This window comes from Hoplias malabaricus, chromosome 5 (assembly GCF_029633855.1).
Source record: "Hoplias malabaricus isolate fHopMal1 chromosome 5, fHopMal1.hap1, whole genome shotgun sequence".
Taxonomy (NCBI): Eukaryota; Metazoa; Chordata; class Actinopteri; order Characiformes; family Erythrinidae; genus Hoplias; species Hoplias malabaricus.
Genome location: NC_089804.1, coordinates 16,204,762 through 16,229,803, shown reverse-complemented (window position 1 = coordinate 16,229,803; position 25,042 = coordinate 16,204,762). Strand labels below are relative to the sequence as shown.

At 43.5% G+C, this 25,042-nt stretch overlaps 2 protein-coding genes across 4 annotated transcripts in view; one reads left to right on the top strand and one right to left on the bottom strand.

The window, feature by feature from the left end:
- The window catches only part of gdap1l1 (ganglioside induced differentiation associated protein 1-like 1), a 23,092-nt gene extending 21,519 nt beyond the window's left edge, over positions 1-1,573 (bottom strand). The window contains exon 1 of one of the 2 annotated variants that reach the window (XM_066671412.1): positions 1,473-1,573. The gene's annotated coding sequence lies outside the window, so the exon portion shown is untranslated. Of the gene's footprint in view, positions 1-87; positions 194-1,472 lie in introns of those variants that run through there. The other variant, XM_066671413.1, reaches the window with a different exon arrangement.
- Positions 702-25,042, top strand: jph2 (junctophilin 2). Of its 2 annotated transcripts, XM_066671406.1 has the most exons (6): positions 702-1,809; positions 5,086-5,899; positions 19,166-19,284; positions 20,334-21,493; positions 24,464-24,560; positions 24,738-25,042. In XM_066671406.1, the coding sequence occupies exons 1-5, from the start codon at positions 1,431-1,433 to the stop codon at positions 24,542-24,544; spliced, it is 2,553 nt and encodes an 850-aa protein (XP_066527503.1). In that variant the 5' UTR covers positions 702-1,430; the 3' UTR covers positions 24,545-24,560; positions 24,738-25,042. The 2 variants fall into 2 exon arrangements, with proteins under 2 accessions (XP_066527503.1, XP_066527504.1); XM_066671407.1 differs by lacking the exons at positions 19,166-19,284; positions 20,334-21,493; positions 24,464-24,560; positions 24,738-25,042 and adding an exon at positions 16,315-16,385.

The window sequence follows — 25,042 nt, the reverse complement described above, 5'->3', positions numbered from 1 at the left end:
GTACATTTTACATGTCTGTAGAATTTTTGTAAATCATTAATACCTCCATCAATGCCTGAATTTGATTGTTTATGATGAAGGACTAACCCAACATAAGGACCTGAGCTCATTAATGTTGCTGTGGCAGAATGCCAACAAATCCTCACAGCAGTATTCCAGTAGTGTAAAACTTGATACTTGAGGATGTTACTGCGGCAAACCTGTAGCAAACAGCCACTCAACACCCTTCATATCAAAGGATGAGATGTTTTTAGCTACACACTGGTACCTGAAAACCACGGCTGCACTTTTGCGGATACGTTTACACGTTTTGTAACAAAAATGTATAGACAACTTGTACACAGCATATTCACAAGTGTTAAATCAACACTATTAGTGTTAAATTAACACTGTTAGTGTAATAATTTAACACTTAGCGTTAAGTTAACGCTAATAGTGTTGATTTAACAGCGGTGAATTTGCTGTGTACTGTCAGCTTAGTGCCCAAGCGCATGCGCAAAGGCAGGCGCGCTCCTGTACGCGCACTGGTTCCCGCGCTTCGTCTCAGGCACTTACTGTTTTTCATTTACGTCAGAAATAACCGCCATGGCATGGGTGTTAGCCGCTCGCTGAGCCATTCCCACTGTGAATAAAACACGAACTGCGCATGATATTAACCCCGACTCCATCAACTCCAACTTTGTTTGGGAATCCACGGTAAAACTTGGCTCTGCTTTTGGCTGAACCTGATACGGCCACATGCTCGCCCACCCCCTCAGCTGCGAGTGATCTGGCAGGGCTTTTTAAAAGTGCCTGGTGGCAGGCTGAGGATTGGGCTGTATTTTTGGAACGGTGCTCAGGGTCTGGAAGCCTTGTTGGGACTATGCTGGTTGAAAACTCTGCTGAAGGCGCGGAGACAACAGCGCACAGAGTGGGGGAGGCAGGGGAGAGAGAGAGAGAGAAAGAGAGAGAGAGAGAGGGAGGGAGTGTAGAGAGGACTGTTAGTCGAGCCACCTTTAAAAACCATGGTAAATCAACCGGCTCGACAATTCGGTTTAAAACCAGCAGTGCTCGCCTGACTCAAAACTAAACATGTAACTGAAGACAAAGCAAAGCCTCTCTCTCTCCTTTCAGCCACTTCACCACACTCTGAAAAAACTAAAGCATCTGAAGAAAGTTCGCCACCAAATTCAAGCACCAGAAACCTGAGGGATTATACAAAGAAGAAGAAGAAAAAGTTGACACTTGGAGTTCACGGATATACGAGACAACAACAAATGGTGTTGCTGAGTCATGAGAGAAGTTCCAGAAAGGGACTGTGCCACACTGAGGATATTCTTATACGCGTTTTAGCTGATTAACTACACGTAAACAAACGCTCGGTGTGTGCTCGGCCTGTTGGCCCAGTCTGGGTAGTAGTTTGTCAGTGAATTGCAGTGTGATTTGAGAGCATGAGTGGAGGTCGGTTTGAGTTTGACGATGGTGGGGCTTACTGTGGCGGATGGGAGGGCGGTAAGGCGCACGGTCACGGCATCTGCACTGGACCTAAAGGCCAGGGGGAGTTCTCCGGCTCCTGGAATTACGGCTTCGAGGTGGTGGGGGTCTACACCTGGCCCAGCGGAAACACATACGAAGGCTATTGGTCCCAAGGAAAGCGCCACGGTCTTGGAGTGGAGACCAAAGGCCACTGGGTCTACAAGGGCGAGTGGACGCATGGCTTTAAGGGCAGGTACGGCACACGCGTCAGTTTAACGAGTGGAGCTAGGTACGAGGGCACCTGGAACAACGGGCTCCAGGACGGCTACGGCACCGAGACCTACGCTGATGGCGGTGAGTACGCTGGGAGTGTAACAGCTTCTGGCCTTTTAGTTCAAGAGATAAATAACCTGTCACTTGACATTTAAAGGCACGGTTCGTCTGTAACTGAACACGGAGGGCCCCAGGGTAGTGGCTAAAACGCAGGTCGCATTTCGCAGACTACAGGACTTTTTAATGTTATCTGTGCTAAGGAAACTCTTCTCGACAGACACAAAGGGACGGCACAGAAACACGGGTCTCAAATCAAGGGCTACCTCTGGCGCTCCCCTACTGAGTCTACATAGTGCTCTCGTCTCATATTCTTAGCCCTAACCCTAAACAAAGCGACCAAGCTCAGGTCTAAAGGCCTCCAGTGTTTATATATTTCGTCATCATTTGTGAAATCATAAGTCAGTGCCGTGGTTGAACATTTCTGCTTTGAAACTGCAGTGTCCTAAAAAAACAAGCAGGTGGATTCAGACACCCATGGCTTCTTACGTCATAAAGGTACAGGGCGGGGCTATTGAGCTGCTGGCGAGTGGCAGAGGGGTTAGTGGAGCAAGAGGAAGGGACATTTTGCATATTCATGAAATATTTTACTGAATGAATGCCAACGTTTAGAGTTACACCTAAACCACTTTTAAGGCTCCGGGGTTTTTCCTGAAAATTACTTCTAAACAGTGGTAGCAGTGCTTTTTCGTCTTTGTGCACCACTTATCTGTGTTCTCCCTGTCTCTGTGTGGGTTTCCTCTGGGTGCTCCTGTTTCCACACACAACTTGGTGGGTGAATTGGCTGGGCAAGGTGTTGCTGCCTTGTCCCCAGTGATTCCGTGTAGGATATGGACCCGCCATGACTTGGTTCCTACTTTTCATGACATCACTCGGTGGTTACAGCTGGTGGAGTGCAGCTTTTTTATGCTGTAGTGTCTGAGAAGCTTCTTTCATAATTTGAAAAAGCTGAATTATAGACACCTCTCCACAAGTAAATGTATCATAGGTTCGCCAACATGATCAAAACATATTCTGCTTTCAAGCCTTGCTAAAAATGTTAATAGACAAATGTGCCTAATTAGCTAAGGCTAGCTAGGTAGCTAGTTTTCAGCTTTGTACAAGTGGTGTGTGTGATTGGTTACATAGCTACAAAATTATAAACGTTTTCTTTGTGTGAATGTTTTCTTTTCCAGACATCATTTTGGAAGTTACTTTAATGAACACCTATAACAATAACTTCAGTTAAGGACCAACACAGTAAGTTTAGAAGACGGTCAGAGTGGTAAATGGGAACGATCCAGTGAACTACTGTCTATGAATCAGAGTAAAGTACTTGATTCGTTCATGAAGAAGAGGTCGATTTACTGGAATTATGAAAGAATCCAGGGAATATTGGGAAAATTCCAAACAGATAGATTGATGTATATTTTTTAACAGGATAGTTATATTATGTATGCCCATGTATGCTTTACTGTTGTATTTTAAGGTGCACTGGGTGACATTAGTGTTATTTCTAGTTTGGGAAAGTGCTGAAATGTCTGAATTCCCTCATTCATTTAACTGCATTCACAACCAAGAGACTGATTTGAGAAATAGCCCCAGTTGCTTAAAAGTCACAGCTTACAACCGGAAAATCCCAGCGTTGCCACAGATGGCCTGTTGGTGAAAAGCCCATTGCTAAGGATCATTTGCCAAAAGAAAAGGGGCAGGGAATTACAAATTAAAGGTGTCCCAATTTCTGTTCCTTCTGTTTGTTTAACAGGAACTGGTGGGAATATAACATCCCAGTGTTCCTGCTCGTGTGTCGTTTTCTCAGTTTTAAAGCAACATCAAATAGCCTTTGTAATGCAAATCACACTAGGTACCTGACAAAGTGAATATATTAATGTATTAAAATATATTAATATGTTAGCATAAGTGACTATATTAATATTTTACACTGTTATAAGAAAATGCTACAAAATACCAATATGAAATATTAAAGTTTGAATCTGAGTCTGAAGACTTAGGCAAAGCTTCATTTGCCTTTGGTGTTGTCGTTATAGTTCACGAGGAATGAACCAATGGTCACTAATAAGATGTTGGTTATCAGTTTATAAGAGTCCAGAGTGTAGAGCCTGCTCAGTTTATGGGACTGGAATATTTCAAATAAAGAGCTGTTAAATGTACTCATGTTACTGATTTCACATGTGGACATGTAGCTTTTATTTACAGTACATACCTCCTCCTATACTTTTGTACATTGAATATAATGAGTACACATCTATAGTTCCTGGCAGCTGAGTCATCACATTCAGCAGTGTGTGTGAGGACACACTAACAGTCCAGACATTGCCCTTCTGGCCTGTCCATAGGCCTGATGAACTCAGACATGTGTTGCTTGGCTATCAAACTCGAGGACATAAATAACTGCACATGGTTTATTACTCTAGAGGTGGACATGAAAGCTTGTCTGGCTATTGTGTGTGTGTGTGTGTGTGTGTGTGTGGCTGAGGGCAGGAAACATTGGGTGTGGATCAACACAGCTATCTCATGCCAGATGATAGCTTGCTCTTGTGTTGTTTTTATCAGTGTATGTAATTACTAAATTGTTTGATGAAAGTGCATGGGAACGTATTTTTGCAGGAGTTGCCTTTTGAACAGAAACATATCACCATAGTGATACAGAGTTGATTTCCCCCTTATTTCAAAAAGGGCTTTATAAAAAATTGTGTTTTTACTGAAATTCTTTAGTGCTGAAATAACAGATTATTTTAAATTACACAGTGAAAGAATAACATAAATATCCAGCCAGTTGTTCCATGTTCTCAGTTTAAACCAGCCTCTCCTACATGGAGAATGATTGATTTAACCCTTCGGCTAAAGAGTCCAGTCTTTTCCCGAGAGCTAAAATATGTAAATTATGTGCAAAACACACCCACATAGATTAACTATTTATTTGTAAATTGCTGTATTGGAGTAGCACAACAAGTAGTGTCACTGTCACACAGCTCCATGATCCTGGGGTTGTACTCCCTGTGTCCGCGTAGGTTTCCTCCAGGTTTCTCACGCAGTCCAAAAGCACGTTTGATTGGCTGTTCAACATGTCCATAGGTATGAATATGTGAGTGGTGCCTTGTCCAGGGAGTGTTCCTGCCTTTCGCACAATGTTTTTCAGGTTCAGGTTTATACATCAATATAATATCCTAGGAATCATTGTAAATAAGTACATACTTTACTTGAATACATTTAAATCAATAGATCAAAAACATCAGTGTTGTTGCATAACTCTGTCTATATTTTGCACCCTAATAAAGTACAAATGTCCGGTCTCTGCAGGCACTTTCCAGGGCCAGTTCACTGGTGGGATGCGGCACGGCTATGGTGTCCGGCAGAGTGTCCCGTATGGCATGGCGGCTGTGGTGCGCTCGCCCCTGCGCAACTCCCTCACTTCCCTGCGCAGTGAACACAGTAATGGAACGCTGCTGCAGCAGGATGTCCCAGTCATCACCACCACCAATGCCTCAGGCCAGGAGACACCCTCCCCCACACCCATTGGGCCATCACGAGGAGGCTTTGCCCTGACCCTGAACGTGGACCCGGACCTAGTGAAGCCGAAGAAGAAGGGTCTTTTTCGGCGTGGTTCTCTTCTGGGCAAGTTAACCAAGTCCGAATCTCGCACATCCCTATCCAGTCAGAAGAGCAAGATCAGCTTTCTCCGCAGTGAGTCGGCTCTCAGCTCAGCTGCCAGTGATGCCAACTCCACGGTCAGTTTGGGTGAGAGTGAGGGTGAAGCAGAGGGTGGAGAGTTTCCACCAGTGGAGGCTGACATTGATGCCACCACCACCGAGGTTTACATGGGTGAATGGAAGAATGACAAGCGCTCAGGCTACGGCATCAGTGAGCGCTCCAGTGGCCTGAAGTATGAGGGCGAGTGGCTGGACAACCAGCGCCACGGCTATGGCTGCACCACCTTCCCTGAGGGAGGCAAAGAGGAAGGCAAGTACATGCATAACATGCTTGTGAAGGCTGTGAAGAAGAAGGTGATCCAGCTGAAAGGTACCAAGATCAAGCAAAAAGTGGAGAGAAGTGTGGAAGGAGCGCAGAGGGCCGCTGCTATCGCTAAACAGAAAGCAGAAATAGCAAACTCAAGGTCAGTTAAATTTATTGTTGAATTATGTAGACGCATCCTTCCAGTCAAAACACAAGTACAGAGTTAGCCATTATTAGTGAATGTTGACTGAAAAAGCCCAGTCAGCTTTTCACTTCCAGTGTGTTGAGCTGTCCAGTGGCATTGTGTTAGCAGCAGTTTGAAAAGAAGCAGTGGCTGGTTTTACATGTCTCAGAGGAAGCTCATACTTGCCCTTGTATTGTGTGTAGTTGGGGAGCTAGCTGTGTGGTGTATTTGCCAAAAACTATAACAACAATCACAAACCTGTCCCAATATCATAGGTTATATGCATTCAGCTACACATTTGTAAACACTAGGCGTGAAATGGTGGACTCATGATATACCACTGTAAAAATCCTGAAGGTTAGCATTACCATTTCAATGTAAATAAAAGAAATTACTGTAGTTTGAGAAAATACATCGAAGCTCCTTAAGACTGTGGAGGAAGCTAATGGACGACTGATTTTGATTCTTTTGTAAACACCTGCATAGCTGTAGAAAAGTGTTTTCTTGGTCATTTTGTTTAATTTTTACATCAAGCAAGATAAAAACTAAAAAATTTTAGCCAGAATTACAAACTAACCACCCATTCCACATAAAATGGTGCAGTGATCTGTTCCAACATAAATAGTGCTTTAAGTATTTTGAGTGATTTTTTCATTCATTCATTTATTCATTCATTGTCTATAGCAAGCGGGCGGCACGGTGGCGCAGCAGGTAGTGTCGCAGTCACATAGCTCCAGGGTCCTGGAGGTTGTGAGTTTGATTCCCGCTCCGGGTGACTGTCTGTGAGGAGTGTGGTGTGTTCTCCCTGTGTCTGCGTGGGTTTCCTCCGGGTGACTGTCTGTGAGGAGTTGGTGTGTTCTCCCTGTGTCTGCGTGGGTTTCCTCCGGGTGCTCCGGTTTCCTCTGGGTGCTCCAGTTTCCTCCCACAGTCCAAAAATACACGTTGGTAGGTGGATTGGCGACTCAAAAGTGTCTGTAGGTGTGAGTGTGTGAGTGAATGTGTGTGTGCCTGTGTTGCCCTATGAAGGACTGGCTCCCCCTCCAGGGTGTATTCCCACCTTGCACCCAATGATTCCAGGTAGGCTCTGGACCCACCGCGACCCTGAACTGGATAAGGGTTACAGATAATGAATGAATGTCTATAGCCACTTATCCAGTTCAGGGTCGCGGTGGGACCTACCAACGTGTGTTTTTGGACCGTAGAAGCGACTGTGGGAGCACTCGGAGGAAACCCACAGGGACACACGGACACCACACCAAGCTCCTTACAGGTCACTTGGAATAGGGTTGTGTGAGTGGCACTACCTGTTGTGCCACCATTTTGCCCAACGTTTATAATTTTGTTTATGCAGCAAATATCTCCATAAGAACAACAAAATGGAGGTTTATACAGTTATGATGTTGCACAAAACCTGACACAATGTTTATTTAGGTTTTGGGGATGGGGTGGAGGGGTGTAAATTAATTGTTTACATTACGAAACACTAAATGAGATGAATCAGATTTAGTGGCAAGTAGAAACTTAAAGCTTTGTTGTGCTCTTCCAAGGTGGCTTTGAAAAGCACTAACTTCTAAGATTCGCCAGCTGTTTGACTGTGTTTGATCGTTTTAGAACAACAGAGCTCCTGTAGTCCACACACTCGATGAAGGACTTGTTTCACAAAGGCGTCTTGTGTAAGGGTCTGTCTACAAAATGCGTGCATTAGAGCCATTGCTGCAGGAAGAGCTATGTGCCGAGTGAAAGGTCACTACTTGAAATTTCACCAGGTCTGGTAGCTAAAGTTACTCTGCAGTGTGACCATGTCCCATTATGGCCCATTAAGTAACCATAGATTCCTAGTGGACAAAACCTTTACACCTATCATCTCACATGATATCAGTGAAAATAGGGGTTTTCTAACATGAACACTGGGCTGTTCCTTCCCAGAAATGTGTTTAACAGCAAAGATTGACCTTTGACCCTCATTTGTTCATTCATTAGGATTTGGAGAGTGAAAGGACTGAGTCATAGGCATGTTTTGATAATATCTCAGTTTTACTCACCAGGCTTTTTCTTGCTTGTGTGAACTAATATATGGATTAAAGGAAAGACAAATAGTAACTGTACAAATCCTTTACAGCCACTGATTCCTAGGGTGATACAGTAAAAACCTCACCTAAAAACATTTCCACAGAACACACGGTGTGGCATGAGGCTGCAAAGTGGCAAAGTAAGAGTCACTAAGGCAACAGTGGCCAGGAAAAGAAATCCCTCAGAAAATTAGAAAGAAACCTTGAGAGGAAACAAGAAACAAAAGGAAGCCCATCCAACTCTGGTCAAAACCTCACAACAAACAAAGAGCAGTGTATAAGCAAAGAGCAGTATATAAATACAGTGACATGATGAAAGATAGAGTTCAGTGGTTTATAACAATGTTCTGATTGTCTTAAGAGCTGTGTTAATAAAGTATAGCATGAGACACGTAAACAATGAGCAGTTCTAATTAGATCAAAGCCTAACCTCACCAGTCAGTCGTTGGGTATGAAACCGAGACCTTGGCAGACACTCAATCAGCTGCTTGTAATAATCCAGTGTTATATGCTTTATAACTGGTAGTAATTTGTCTTCATTACTGACAAGTACTACACACGGTCATTTGGAACTGCTAATCAGCGCTATATGTCCTTGTTTATAAAACATAGTAAATAGTATATAGTTAGAAAAATATGGAATATAATCGGTCACAATAATTATAAAAAGCTAATTACATTCTTAATTATTAGTTATGATGAGTTCAAATACAAGACATTCCAGTGCAGTAGCATTTACCATATTAAAGTCAATATCTTTTCCTTTTAAACATCGTATAAATGTAAAATACATGCACACTCCCAACAGAATTTCTCCAATATCAATGGTTTACGTTACTGAGGTATTTCAGGGTTATAAAAGTGATTAATTCATTGGAATGGAATGGACGCTGACTTGTGCAGAGTGCACTGCAGATGATTCAGTGAGTTGTATTTGGTGAGCAGTTTTCTCCACACCATTCACAGTCTGTTATTTCATCTGCCGCCAGCAGTTTGTCTCATAAACGATTTACGTGGACCCCTCTTGCAGATGCACTTTGCATAGTTTGTGAGCGATGCAGCCGGAGTGTAAGTTAAACCTCAGCGTGCAAGGAGCTGTTCTGCTTTGGTTTGAGCATCTCCTTACAAGGAGGGAAGATTTTATCAAAGCCGCAGCAGCACCTGAAATTAGTCCAGTGTTTACAGCAGCACGCATCCTAGTGATGAACTGCAGCGCTGTGAATTTCTAAATATTTTACCTGGGGGACAAGCAGATTTATTAACATCGGCAGCATTAAGCTCTTTCTCTTATTGCGCTAAGACCCAGCCACAGAGGCTCCACGAGGATCCAGCGGGAGCCTGTTTATATGATAATGTACTGAGTCAGTCCGGAGTCAGATGTTTTGCAATGAGGTGGTCTGATGTTCACCTGGGTTTTTTTTCTCTCCTTTTTGATCTGGCTGCTGTACAGACACACTATTGTATGCCAGCACCTGCCAGGGCTAGGCCTCGTTTGTCGCAGTGTAATATTACAGTAGAATTATGGATGCTAATGTGATTCTGTAAATGAAAGTTTTTTGGATTTGTGTAAAGCACTTCACAATTTTGAAAAACAACTCAGGCATCGCTGTTGCAATGTGTTGAAAATGCAGTAGGCCTTCAGTAATGTGACATATACTATATGTTCAAAAGTTTGGACACATTGTTTACACACACTGGAAACTGAACTGAAACTGAACAAATCGCTCCTGAGCACCGGGCAGTGGTTGCCAAATCTTTTCTGCTGTGCCCCACTTTTGTAGCTGAGAATATTTACAATACCGTCGCTCTAGGGTCACCCTGCCCAGTGCCAAGAGTCAGCTGAAGGAATATAAAGCCACACATCAATGGAACTGCATTTATTCCTGAAGTGATGGAGCGGTTAGAATGATTAGGGATGGTAAATGTGATCAAATACCACTCATACAACATCAGTCCCCATCCTCACTAATATTCTTGTGGCTGAATGTCATCAAATCCTCACAGCAGTGTTACACACAAAAGCAAGAGCTGATACTTCCGAACCGATACTTCCGTGTGTATGTTCTGTAGTACTCACGTTCTGTTTTTTTTTTTCTTTGGTATCTGTTTAATAGATGACGTGAACCAAAGAGGCCCTTATCTGTACCTTTGAGCACTCACTTGTGGTGAGGTCACGGATAAGGAATCCAGCCGGTAGAGTGTGTGTGTGTCTGCTGGAGTGCGGGCCTGTGTTGGCCTGGGGCAGTGTATTTTGAGCCGGGTCTGGTGTGCTGTGGAAGGCAAGGCTTCTCCGAGGCCATGGCACTGGGTGTAAATGACGCACACGGCCGCCCTGTCAGAAAGAAGGCCTGCCTAAATAAGGCCAGACACTGCTGCTGTATCACAATTGCAGGGGAATGCAACAGCTGATAGCTCCCACCTCCCAGACACTGACAATGAGCTGGGGTGCCCCATTCTTAACTTTAGAGCGCCAGAGTGGTTACACTGTGCTCTTAGTTAAACAGTGTTAATTACCCTTCACTTAATAATGCTTAGAGATTGTTTATTATTAACTTAAAGATTTGTGTGTGTATATATACGATCAGCCATAACATTAAAATGACTTCATATCTACACTCTTTTAAGTTCGCCATACACTCCCCACATCACACCTGCTCTGTACTGGTCCTGACCATTAAATAATAGCATGATAGGGGTCTAACAATGTATCCAGAGCGACAGGCGTCTACAGTCTGTAATTGTAAAATGTGGATCACTCTCAGTGCTCCAGTGGCGCTGATGTGATGGTGATGTATTGCGTAGCATCAATATAAATAGATCAGACACAGCAGTGCTGCTGGAGTTTTATGTGATTAGTGGCGCTGATGAAATGGACAGTGAGTGTTGAATAAAGAGATCGTTTTAATATTATGCCTGGTGTTATATACTGAAGTTGAAAGGCAAATATAATCAAATATAAATATAATCATCATAATAGAGTCACCATTTGAGTATCAGAGTTCATTTTATTATTAATAGTTGTTGTAGATTACATACATGACGTTTTATTTTCCACTGCCCTGTTAAAATACCAGCTTTTTATTTTTATTTTATTTATTTATGTGTGTGAGTGAGTGTGTGTGTGTTGCCCTGTGAAGGACTGGCGCCCCCTCCAGGGTGTATTCCTGCCTTGTGCCCAGTGATTCCAGGTAGGCTCTGGACCCACCGCGACTCTGAACTGGATAAGGGTTCCAGATAATGAATGAATGAATGAATGAATGAAGGTAACATATGTGTGCACACCCTCTTATAATCACATTCAGACTCAATCAGTCAGTACACACCTGCCATCGGTTGAAATGACTCTTTAACCCCATATTTACTTCCGCTGTTTTACTAACATTTTCTTGCCTGGAGAAGGGTATGATAAATTCCAAGGCATTAGATATGCCATAGAACATTGTGAAGCCTTTTCTTACAAAGGAAAACATTAAACTGGAGACATTAAATCTACCAAAAGCAAGCTGGAGCCTATGGTGCATCACCAAAACATCACCATACCCAGAATAAAGCGTTGGGGCTGTTCTTCAGCTGGAAATGTGGAAGAGGATTTTAGCACAACAATGACACAAAGCATACCTCCACATGAACAAAAGAATAGCTTCATCAGAAGAAGAGTTTTGGAAAGAACCAGTCAGAGCCCAGACCTGAATCCAACTGAAAATCTGTGGGGTGTAAGGAGTTCAGTCTGTATTTCAGTTGAATTGTCATGTTAAAATGTGGAAACATTACTGAGATTATTCATCTTCCGCTTCTTCTCTTTCCTTTACATCATAAAAACCTTGCACTTTAAGAGGCATGTGCAGACTTTTTGTGTTGCATGTGGTCACAGATTTAACGATTGGAGATTCATTCATTCATTATCTGTAACCCTTATCAAGTTCAGGGTCGCAGTGGGTCCAGAGCCTACCTGGAATCATTGGGCGCAAGGCGGGAATACACCCTGGAGGGGGCACCAGTCCTTCACAGGGCAACACAGGCACAAACACACATTCACTCACACCTACGAACACTTTTGAGTCACCAGTCCACCTACCAACGTGTGTTTTTGGACCGTGGGAGGAAACCGGAGCACCGGAGGAAACCCACACAAAGGGAGAACACACCACACTCCTCACAGACAGTCACCCGGAGGAAACCCACACAGAAAAAGGGAGAGCACACCACACTCCTCACAGACAGTCACCCGGAGGAAACCCACACAGACACAGGGAGAACACACCACACTCCTCACAGACAATCACCCAGAGGAAACCCACGCAGACACAGGGAGAACACACCACACTCCTCACAGACAGTCACCCGGAGGAAACCCACACAGACACAGGGAGAACACACCACACTCCTCACAGACAATCACCCAGAGGAAACCCACGCAGACACAGGGAGAACACACCACACTCCTCACAGACAGTCACCCGGAGGAAACCCACACAGACACAGGGAGAACACACCACACTCCTCACAGACAATCACCCAGAGGAAACCCACGCAGACACAGGGAGAACACACCACACTCCTCACAGACAGTCACCCTGAGGAAACCCACACAGACACAGGGAGAACACACCACACTCCTCACAGACAATCACCCAGAGGAAACCCACGCAGACACAGGGAGAACACACCACACTCCTCACAGACAGTCACCCGGAGGAAACCCACACAGACACAGGGAGAACACACCACACTCCTCACAGACAATCACCCAGAGGAAACCCACGCAGACACAGGGAGAACACACCACACTCCTCACAGACAGTCACCCGGAGGAAACCCACGCAGACACAGGGAGAACACACCACACTCCTCACAGACAGTCACCCGGAGCAGGAATCGAACCCACAACCTCCAAGCCCTGGAGCTGTGTGACTGTGACACTACCTGCTGCACCACCGTGCCGCCTGGATTTGGTTATTTCACTCTATAAAACCACTGAATGTAGAACTGAAAAGGCTTCAACTTCTTTACTCAGTTACTGTTGGTGAGAGATTACAGGCTACAGGGCGGGATATGTTTTGAGAGAAAATCCAGAAGTAGTCAGTAGGTGTTACCGCTTTTGAAAGCTCATTATTTCTTTAATATCTCTCAACATTTTGACCAACCTGAGATTCAAAACAAAAAAAGTAAACAAAGAAACTAAACTGAAGGTTTAAACCTGCTCCGTTCTGTGTGTGTGGTACGTCTTTGTTAAGTGGCTCTTGTTTAAAGCTGTATGCGTGGACAGATCTGTGCAGCCTTGCGTCAGCATTGGTGTCAGATCTTTCAGGAGATATAAATATTCCCCTCCCTGTATATAAGTGGCAACATTGGCAGGATATTCATGTACAACACCTAACCTTTATCTGGAGCTCTCTCTCTCTCTCTCTCTCTCAGTTCATCTTAGGAATAATAACTGGTGTAAAGTATGTCTTAAACGTATTCTAAAATTACCAAGCAGGGAGGCTGTCTTTCTCGTATTTCATGAACACGGCAGAGGAAGAGACATGTACAGAGAGATACAGCTGACAGCTATTGAGGGTTATCATTAGTAGTATATTTTGTCAAATGTCTGTCAGAGAAAGGTCTACAAATACTTGACATGCATTGCATAGTTTTGTTGTTCTGGGCACGTTTCATAAAGCAAATGACTCCCTCCCAAGTCTTCCTCTGCGTGCTGACAGATGGCATTACTCACCAACCAGATCAAGATGAGGAGAAAACACACAGGGCCCTAAAAACAACAAAGACAATGGGATTTCCTCAATTTTTGTAGTGGAAATTGTTCAGTTGTTTTTTAATTGAAATGATTTACATTTTTTTCATTCCAGGAGGCTTGCTTTCAGTTTTTCGAAAGTAATCTATAGAGGTATGTACCTCCATTCCTTAAGGGTTTAGTCCAGTGACCAATATAACCTCATCGGTTTATTAAAAATGTCAGATGTCCAGTTTTTTGTCTGTTTTAGTTTTTGTTCTGTCAGCGCTTCTCGACAGATTCACATCCTTTCTGACACATGCTCATCTTCTATGGATTCTGTCAGATCTGAAGCAAGTGTGGAGCGTTTCTCCTGTCTCACAGAGACGAAAGCTTTAAGTGCTGTTTATCAGAAGGGGTCAGTTTTCGAAGTCTACAAACCGATAAAAAAGCTCCCAATTTTAAAATATCTTTAATCTTTACTGTAAATTGCTGTAAATGTGTGTAACATATTTTGAAGTGCACATGTCTCCCCAACTCCTGTGGTGGTGCCTATGTCTCTGTTTCAGCAGAGAGCTTTGAAAACAACCATAAAACACAGCAATAGCAAAACACAGCCTTTCTTTAGAGATGCCTGTTGCTCCAAAGGAAAAAAACAAATCAGACTCCTTCTTAAAGGTTGAATACTACTCTTACTCCCTGTCTGGCAGAAATGACACGGCTACACTTTAGCTCCTCGGTATATTATATCCTCTGTGTTACAGCTCATCTGCAGGAAGTGCCATCTGTCAAAGGTCTCTCCACCCACTGCTTGCCAGCATAGCCATACGACCACAGACAAAACACACCCACACAATTTGTTGTTTAATTACTTCTTATTTTGCTAATTTCAGTTCAACTTTTATACTACCTGTTATTGCTTAATAAGTTTGCCGTGTTAATGTTTGATTCAGCAAAGTGAGAAGCAATAATAGTGAACGTTAAGCATTTATATTAATCTGTCCAGAAATTACTTATTCACTTATTGTCTGTAAGCCCTTATCCAGTTCAGAGTCGATGGGTCTAGAGCCTACACAGAATCACTGGGCGCAAGGTGGGAACACACACTGGAGGGGGCGCCAGTCCTTCACAGGGCAACACACACACTCACACATTCACTCACACACTCACACCTACGGACACTTTTGAGTCTCCAATCCACCTACCAACGTGTGTTTTTGGAAACCAGAGCACCCGGAGGAAACCCACGCAGACACAGGGAGAACACACCACACTCCTCACAGACAGTCACCCGGAGGAAACCCACACAGACACAGGGAGAACACACCACACTCCTCACAGACAGTCACCCAGAGGAAACCCACGCAGACACAGGGAGAACACACCACACTCCTCACAGACAGTCACCCAGAGGAAACCCACGCAGACACAGGGAGAACACACCACACTCCTCACAGACAGTCACCCAGAGGAAACCCATGCAGACACCGGGAGAACACACCACACTCCTCACAGACAGTCACCCGAAGGAAACCCACACAGACACAGGGAGAACACACCACACTCCTCACAGACAGTCACCTGGAGGAACACCCACACAGACACAGGGAGAACACACCACACTCCACACAGACAGTCACCCGGAGGAAACCCATGAAGACACAGGGAGAACACACCACACTCCACACAGACAGTCACCCGAAGGAAACCCATGGAGACACGGAGAGGTTAGGTATAAAGTTACATTCAGTTTTGATACATTAGCAGCAAACTTATCAAACACATCTTGACTGATCAACTATAGGAAGAAAATGTGTTCTCAAAGTTACGATGATGTGTGTATGAGCCGTGGTAATTCTTTTTAAATGCCTCTTTGAGGACTTGTTTTGGGGCCTAAAGATTAGAGAAGCTACCATGGGATAGAAAAGGCTGCATCTTTGATCTTCTGGACAAGTTACAGTGCTTTCACCTCCCTCCAGAGTTAAGCTTGAATTGCCCTGAAGCAAGTCACTTAATACCCAGCAGCAATCAGGGCACCAAAGTGTCTGCCCACGTCACAGTGTGTATGTGCACTGCCACTAATTATATATATATATATATATATATATATATATATATATATATATATATATATATATATATATATATATATATATATCTGTGTGTGTGTGTGTGTGTGTGTGTGTGTTCCCTGCCACAAATGGGTTAAATGCAGAGTCTAAATTTCATTGTACTTCTGTGCAATAACAATTCAACCATGTTTCACAAGAAATATATAGAAATTGAGTGAAAAAAAGAGATATGAGATGCTTTTATTCCAGTTAAAAACGATTAGTCTTGGATGAGACACGGTTGTAGCCCTTAAACGTGAGTGTCGTTATCTCAGTAAGTGAGATACAGAAACCCAAAGTGAGTACAGTGTGAGACTGAGGTCTCCCCTAAATTTCAAGAGCAAAGATGAGATGCCTAGGCTGTTTTGCCTTGTTTCTCAGCTTTGGGGGACTTCCGCTGAAGACTCCACTGTCTTTCCATCTGATATTTTTGTCGTCCATGAGAAACTACAGAGGTATTAAAGAGATATCCTTCTTTTCTTTTTTTTCCCTGTGGAGTCCAGTGAGGGTTTTCCTATCGCAGGAGCCAGCTGCATCACAGTGTGTCAGCTAAGTAACCCTGGAGGGAGCCAGGAACCATGCTGACTGCTTGTGGACAGGTGTAGATCTAAACTCTACTACAGGGAGCTGGAAGACCTTCTAATGGTTCCACTGGGAAGTTTCCTTTAAATCGTGTCTTAAAGTGGGCGATGTTATTTTGAGCTCAGGCTAATGTTACAGCATGTCAAGTATTCCCAGAGTAATCACAATCCACTCTGACTGACCCGCTCGAGCACTGTACCACACAGCTTCATGGAATTTGGTTTTGGAACTTCAACATTCGCCAACAAGCCTGTTTTACAGCAGGTTAAATTCAGAAAAATGTAACTGTGCCATGAAAGTGCTCTGCAGAGGATGCAGATGTATGTTCTGGTACAAAATCAACATGAATTCTGACAACAATTCCCCTAGGATTGTTCATGGAGTTCCGTTTCATTCCCAGTTAATTCAATTATGATGTACTTATGTTGTATATATAATTATAATTATAATGCATAATAATCATACAGTGTACATAGTCATATGCAGTATAGCAGATTGCATTGCTGCTGCACTTTAATACAAGTTTAATACAAGAGGAGCACCACTGAGTAAGAATACACGGATCCTCACTCCACTGCCAAGGCTATGGGGGTGGTTCCTCGTTACAGCCTTGGTCGGATCTCATTGTCAGGAGCAAGGTGTGAAAATAATTTATTTCTGCTCCAGCTCAATGCCTGAGGAGTATGGCCCCTACGCTAATAATAATACAGTACTACATGACTCCCACAGCACATCTGACCCCTGCGTTCAACTCTCACACACTTTAAACACATGCTAACTCAGCGGGGATTGAAACGTAGGCCGTTTTGCCTCGTATTGTTGTTCGTTTGGGATTTTACAGATTTACATCGCCACCTGAACTGAGAATGAAGAAGGAGGGATTCCTTTGTGTTGAGGGGCCGTGCTTTTTATAAATAGGCCAGACAACTGCTGCCCCATCTTCCAAATAAAGACGATGTGGAATGTCTTGAGCACCAGGGGCTGTGTGTTTTGCTCTAACAAGATCACCATCAAGATAAACGTGATTGGGTTTTTTAAGGAAGGATTGGTAGCCCATGATTGGTCTCGAAATTACACATATTTGGGAATTTTGAAGACAACGTTGTTCGCATGTTCAAGATTAACCTTGGGAAATGATGACTGCAGTACGTTATTAATAGACCCCATCATTAATATGAGTACATAGAAGCATAGTCTAGTCTCTCGATACAGAAATTCATTCATTCATTCATTATCTGTAACCCTTATCCAATTCAGGGCCGCGGTGGCCTACCTGGAATCATTGGGCGCAAGGCGGGAATACACCCTGGAGGGGGCGCCAGTCCTTCACAGGGCAACACACACTCACACCTACGGACACTTTTGAGTCACCAATCTACCTACCAACGTGTGTTTTTGGACTGTGGGAGGAAACCGGAGCACCTGGAGGAAACCCACGCAGACACAGGGAGAACACACAGGGAGAACTCGGCACAGACAGTCCCCCGGAGCGGGAAACGAACCCACAAACTCCAGGTCCCTGGAGCTGTGTGACTGCGACACCTACCTGCTGCGCCACCATGCCGCCCACAGAAAGAAATGACCATGCAAATGTAATCAGTCTCATAAACACGCAACATATTTAATGTTATTTTACTATTGCATTCAGATTGAAAAAGCAAAACAAGCACAGTGCTTCAAAACCCTTTTGTACAGAATAAAGCTGTGTATTCATTCATTCATTCATTCATCCATTCATTGTCTGTAACTGCTTATCGCCACTGGACAGCTCAGTGAGAAGGAGGAGAATGGTCTGATCCCAGATCAGTCTCCTCAGCCAACAAATGTCTGCACTATCTAGCATTGTACTGGTGTGAAGAGCAGTGGGGCATTGGCGTGCATCCTACCCACTCAGAGCAGGCCCGGTTGTGCTCTCTTTGATTTATTGATAAACCCATAGAATCCATAAAAGTAGGAAGTATTATCGGTTTTGTCCCAGGATTAGTTTCAGGGAAATTAAGTGATTTTGGACTAATCACTGAGAGTTTACTGCTGTCAGCAGAACTGCATCTGCATGCATGACATGCTTGAAAAATTCTTTCCTCTAGAGGGAACCTACGACTGGAACTGAGGCAAATTAACAAATGATTAATCTCAAATATACACTGGTTTTACTACATTAATCTCTAGGCCTTATTTCTCAAGTAATACAGACATTTTTTAAGAGAAAATAACATGTCCTGCGCACACAAACAAGTCAAGTCATAGTACATTAAGTAGTTTTTGTTTTTTTTTTCTTTTTCCAATGCGTTCAACACAAACCATATCTGTGTTCTTTGTCATAAATCAGAGGATAAACAGGCAGGAAGATAATGTGACAGGATAAACAGAGCTTTCCTTTTGCGGAGTCGTCCTGAAAAGCTGCCATCTCGGATTACATTTATAGGCTTGATGTTCCCCTGAGTTTATGTTTGGAGTATGGCTATTTCTGCTTGGTCTTTATTTGTGTCCTGTAAAGGGTTTGTCATTGGTTACAATGTTGTCTCAAAACAAGTGATATTCATTTTCAAAATGGAAAAAAAAAGCAAATAATTTCCACTTGACTTATCTTTGCATTGCTTTTATACAGATGCAGTGTAAGTGTTGACCTTGTCCTGTAGGCTGCCTTCTGATAGAAGATTACACCGTTTAACTGTAACCTTATCACTCTCATTACAGTGGCACTGCAGCTATACGTTTCTGTCTTGGAAATGGATGAATAATTTGCTAGAAACTATTTCCTTTGCAGAACTGCCCACGCCAGGAGCAAAGGAGAGGCAGCAGATCAGGCAGCTCAGGCAGCAAACAACGAGTCCAGTATCGCTCGCGTGGTGGCCAGAGAACTCTCACCTTCATTCTATCAACCAGGTAACCACAGAAATGTTCAATAACAATGAGTAAAATGCTTGAAATGTAGGCCCTGCTAGTTCCAGCTAGGCCTTCCCCGTTTACACAACGTGACCATGCTTGGAGGGGCCCCTTTGAGCTCTGAGGTATTTATTAAACTGCAGCTAAGACAACTTCAGCAAACACTCAACACACTTGGAGGGGAAAGTCTTCTCAATTTTGCTGTGTTCACCTCTAATTAGATTCAAACGACTCAAACCCCCCACGCCACCCCTCAATTGGTTGATATCCGCCCCCCAATTGGCACAAAACAAAGGTCACATGTCTTTCAGCATATGCAGTACTTGTGTACACAGCTGATGCAGACCTCAAGCTCATGGCTAGGGCTGTCAGCTTTGAAAGTCTAAAATAGGTCTGACTTAAGGGATGAAGGATAACACTTCTTCTACACTGGAGACCCCTGAAAGAAAATAGTTTAGGTTTTTAACAGTTTTCAAACACTTCTGAGTCCCCAATCCACCTACCAACGTGTGTTTTTGGTCCATGGGAGAGAACTCAGTGAGAACACACCACACTCCTCACAGACAGTCACCTGGAGGAAACCCATGCAGACACAGGGAGAACTCACCACACTCCTCACAGACAGTCACCCGGAGGAAACCCACACAGACACAGGGAGAACACATCACACTCCTCACAGACAGTCACCCGGAGGAAACCCACACTGACACAGGGAGAACACACCAACTCCTCACAGACAGTCACCCGGAGGAAAGCCACACTGACACAGGGAGAACACACCACACTCCTCACAGACAGTCACCCAGAGCGGGACTCGAACCCACAACTGGAGCTGTGACAGCAACACTACCCATTGGTCAACCACTACTTCATTAGTTATAATAGCCTTAGTCCAATATTTCATAACATTGAACTACCCAAAGTTCAGTATATAAAAAAATACACAAAGCACAGGCTATAAACACTTTACCATCAAGTCTGAAGGACAAAGTGTAGATGCTTCCCGATGTAAAAATGTATTGCAATCTAAATTTTGTTCACCCCCTCAGGACCGGAGTACCTAAAGAAGCGAGCGCTGCAGGAGATCGCCAAGATCAATGAAAATGCTGGCACAGGAATCCATGAGCCACTGCTGGCAGAGACCATGCCGACACCCCCAGAGAGCCCCTTCATGCATGAGATGGAGACGTTGAAGCCAAATGTTAGTCCAGCACGCACGCCATCACCTGGCCCTACCACTATCACTGCTCCAGACCCCAACTACCTCAGCCCTGGAAGCTGGAATGAGGACCGAACCAGCAGAGGCAGCGGTAGCAGCAGCAGAGGAGGCAGCCGGCCTGGAAGTCAACCTAGCAGCAGGCCTACAACTCCATCTTCTGCTGCTCTATCTCCAGCTCAAGAGGAGCCTCAAGCCCTGAGCAATAAGGTCCCGTCCCGTTCCCCTAGCCGCCAGAGTGCCAAAGCTGAGCAGGGCTCCGACATGGAGATCAAGCCTCTCCAGAAATTAGAGGCAGAGCCAAAAGCAGCAGAACCCCCTCCTGCCGTAGCTCCAGTAAGGACTAGCCTCGTCTCATCCACCGACGAAGAAGAACCTCCTCCTCAACCAGCCTCCAAAGTGTCCTCCAAAGTCCAACAAACCCCTGAGCCCAAAGATGCTGAAGACATGAAGCCAGCTCCTCAACATCCTGTTGTGGTGATTGGAAACATGCTGGAGGCCAAGGAGGAGAGGAAAGAACCTAGCAAAGCAGACGCTAAGCCTTCAGCAAAACGAGAACCAAGCCCGGCTCCGAGACGAGAACCAACCCCAGCTCAGAGACGAGAACCAAGCCCGGCTCTGAGACGAGAACCAACCCCAGCTCAGAGACGAGATGCCAGCCCGGCTCCGAGACGAGAACCAACCCCAGCTAAGAGACGAGATGAGAGCCCGGCTCCAAGACGAGAAACAACTATAGCTCAGAGACGAGATCCGAGCCCAGCTCCGAGACAAGAAGCTATACCACCTCTGAGACGAGAAACCACCCCTAGCCCGGCTCAGAGACGAGAACCTAGCCCAGCCCCCAAAGCTGTGCCTAAGCCTGAACCCAAACCTGTGCCTACACCAGAGCCCAAAGCCATTGCCAAGCCAGCTCCCAAGGTGGAGCCCAAGGCTGAGGTGAGGCAGAGATCTGTGGGGAAAGCCCCCAGCAAAGTGTCAGAGGCCACAGATGAGGTAAGACAAGCCTAAACAAACCGCATGCATATAATCACCATCATATAAATTCTTGTACCTAATAAACAGACATTTTTGTACACATTTTATCAGCTCCACTGATCATACAGGAGCACTTTGTACTTTGTCCAGCTGTTTCTCTGCATACTTTTTGCTCTTGAATGGTCAGGAACCCCACAGCATCTCAGGTGTGCTGGTGCGAATGGATCAGGCACAGCAGTGCTGCCAGAGTTTTAAACCCCTCAGTGTCTGGACAGAGAATAGTCCACCAACCAATCCATCCGACAGCGTCCTGTGTCACTGATGAAGGACTAGAGGACGAGCGACACACACTGTGCAGCGACAGATGAGCTACTGTCTCTGACTTTACATCTACAAGGTGGACCAACGAGGGAGGAGTGTCTCACAGAGTGGACAGAGAGTGGACACAGGGTTTAAAAAGCACTGTTGTGTCTGTTCTAGTGCCTTACAGGCATTGAAACAAAGACTTGAAAGAACAAGAGGGTAGAATTATTCAAGCTTTTTCATTCCCACCATAAACATGCTGCAACATGGTCATTTTCTGTGGTATGGGAATATCCATGTATTTTCATGAATTACTGCCTCACAGTAATGCACTACACACAGGGTGCAGAAGCTAGCACAGTGTTTCAGCAACACCCTTCATTTCATCAAAGGCGTGGCATTCAAAGGGACTCGGTCTTTCATTGATACTGTGCTGAGGAAATCACATCCTACTGCACAGACTGCCACAACTGATCTGGACAGATAATGCTGGCTGAAATGCAGCACTGGCTCCAGTCTCCCTGACCACATTTTTTGATAAACAGGCAGGTCCAAGCAAGGCTGACACTTACAATGACAGATTCTCACCTTCAGAAATCTGTTTATGTTCCCCCAGACACCTTATAATAAAGTGTGTTGCAGCGGTACAGTCTGCCCTACTTCTGAGACATTCAGAAGAGTAGTGGCTGTTGGGCCTAAATTCAAGCTCTATAACATTTAAAGGAGTAGTATTTTTTTTACACTGATAGTTTTATGAACACTGCATTGTTTCTGCACACACTGTTCATTCTCTCAGCTCCAATGACCATATAGGACCACTTTGTAGTTCAGTAGTTAGATTCTGTAATTCATCTGTTGCTCTGTATACATTGTTTGCCCCCTTTCACCCTATACTTCATTGGTCAGGACCCCCACAGAGCAGGTATGGTTTGGGTGGTGCGTCATTCTCAGTGCTGCAGTTTGGCCCATTTCTGCCACATAAAATTATAATTAAAAAAGGCACCAATATTTTTCATTAGTATGTAGTAAGTTGCTATCTCAATATTTTGACTTAGTATCTCAAAATAATGAGATAGTCAATATATTGTCAAAATATAATTATAGATAGTGTCTCAGTGTATTGACTTAGTATCTCAAAATAATGAGATAGTGTCTCAATATATTGGCTTAGTATCTCAAAATAATGAGATAGTGTCTCAATATATTGGCTTAGTATCTCAAAATAATGAGATATTGTCTCAATATATTGGCTTAGTATCTCAAAATAACAAGATAGTGTCTCAATGTATTGGCTTAGTATCTCAAAATAACGAGATAGTGTCTCAATATATTGACATAGTATCTCAAAATAATGAGATAGTGTCTCAATGTATTGGCTTAATATCTTAAAATAATGAGATAGTGCCTCAATATATTTGCTTAGAATCTCAGAATAACAAGAAAGTGTCTCAATATATTGACTTAGTATCTCAAAATGATGAGATAGTGTCTCAGTGTATTGACTTAGTATCTCAAAATAATGAGATAGTGTCTCAATGTATTGGCTTAGTATCTCAAAATAACGAGATAGTGTCTCAATATTCTGACTTAGTATCTCAAAATAACAAGATTGTGTCTCAGTGTATTGACTTAGTATCTGAAAATAACAAGATTGTTCCTCAATATATTGGCTTAGTGTTTCAAAATAACAAGATAGTGTCTCAATATATTGGCTTAGTATCTCAAACTAACAAGATAGTGTCTCAATGTATTGGCTTAATATCTCAAAATAATGAGATAGTGTCTCAATATATTGGCTTAGTATCTCAAAATAACAAGAAAGTGTCTCAATGTGTTGGCTTAGTATTTCAAAATAACGAGATAGTGTCTCAATATATTGACTTGGTATCTTAAAATAACGAGATAGTGTCTCAATATATTAGCTTAGTATCTCAAAATAACGAGATAGTGTCTCAATATATTGGCTTAGTATCTCAAAATAACAAGATTGTGTCTCAATATATTGGCTTAGTATCTCAAAATAACGAGATAGTATCTCAAAATATTCAGATAGCAACTTACATATTAATGAAACAAAATTGCTGCTTTTTTATTATTATTTTATGTGTTGGAAATGGACTTCCACAATCCAGTGACAGTGACGTGGTGGTGCTGGTTTTGTGTTAGCGTGTGTTGCGCTGGTGCAAGTGGATCAGACACAGCAGTGCTGCTGGAGTTTTCAAAACACTGTGTCCACTCACTGTCCACTCTTTTAGACACTCCTTCCTCATTGGTCCACAGTGGAGATGCAACGTCAGAGACAGTAGCTCAGTTGATGATGCACATTTTGTGTTGGTCGTCCTCTAGTCCTTCAGTGGACACAGACACTGCTGGCTGGATATTTTTGGTTGGTGTATTCTTCTCAGTTAAAGGATATAAATTACCCTTCAGATTGTTCTTTGGAATTTGTTCCTTTAGTTTTACTTTGCTTCGGCTGAGGTTTTCTGCTTCCATCCTACAGCACGGGTTTGTAAAGGAACGTGTAAAACAGACCAAAGTCATGTAGTCTGCCTTTTATCTAGACATTAGAGAGTATTCAATGGTACCTGTAAATGTGCACACGTTTGATTAATCACATTCTTAATCATGTGATTAATTGTATTTAATTATTCGAATAAATTCTTTTTTGTTGTTTCTGCTTTTCAGGGGCCAAACACAATTATGATCTGCATGGTCATTCTGTTGAATATTGGCCTGGCAATTGTCTTTGTTCATGTCCTTTCCTGAAAAATGGATGTCCAAGGTAAACAACTCAATGCCTCGGTGCTGGCTTCGCATAAAACATATAAATACAACTGACATGGTTATATACCGTGGTTAATCATAATGTCACAATGTAATCTGATGTATTTTTAGTACAAGAAGCCATATTTCTGTTGCGAATGTAAAGTAATTATTTTCAATTCTGATGTTTTGACAGACAAGTTTTCCAAACCAAGACCATCTAGAGAAGGAAAGGAGAGAGAGGAGCTGTAATGGATGCTGTGTGCACCAGCTGAGACTTTGTGGGTATGGATCAAAGTCCCAATAAAGCCCTCACTAGCCACTTGAAAGACTATTACATTACATTATGTGTTTGGACCGAAGGCCATCATGCAGTGAAAGTGTTTCTGTGCCTGAATGCTGGAGAAGGTCTGTGAAGGATTGGTCTTTTTGTTTGCTGCTTTTGAAAGCGATGCTCCCACGTTTAACAGTACGACCCTGTTTTTCAGCCAACACACAGAG

Coding starts and splice junctions, on each gene's coding strand:
- jph2 (XM_066671406.1), top strand. CDS start 1,431: ATGAGTGGAGGTCGGTTTGAGTTTGACGATGGTGGGGCTTACTGTGGC. Junction 5,900..19,165: donor GCAGAAATAGCAAACTCAAG/GTCAGTTAAATT, acceptor TTTCCTTTGCAG/AACTGCCCACGCCAGGAGCA. Junction 19,285..20,333: donor ACCTTCATTCTATCAACCAG/GTAACCACAGAA, acceptor TCACCCCCTCAG/GACCGGAGTACCTAAAGAAG.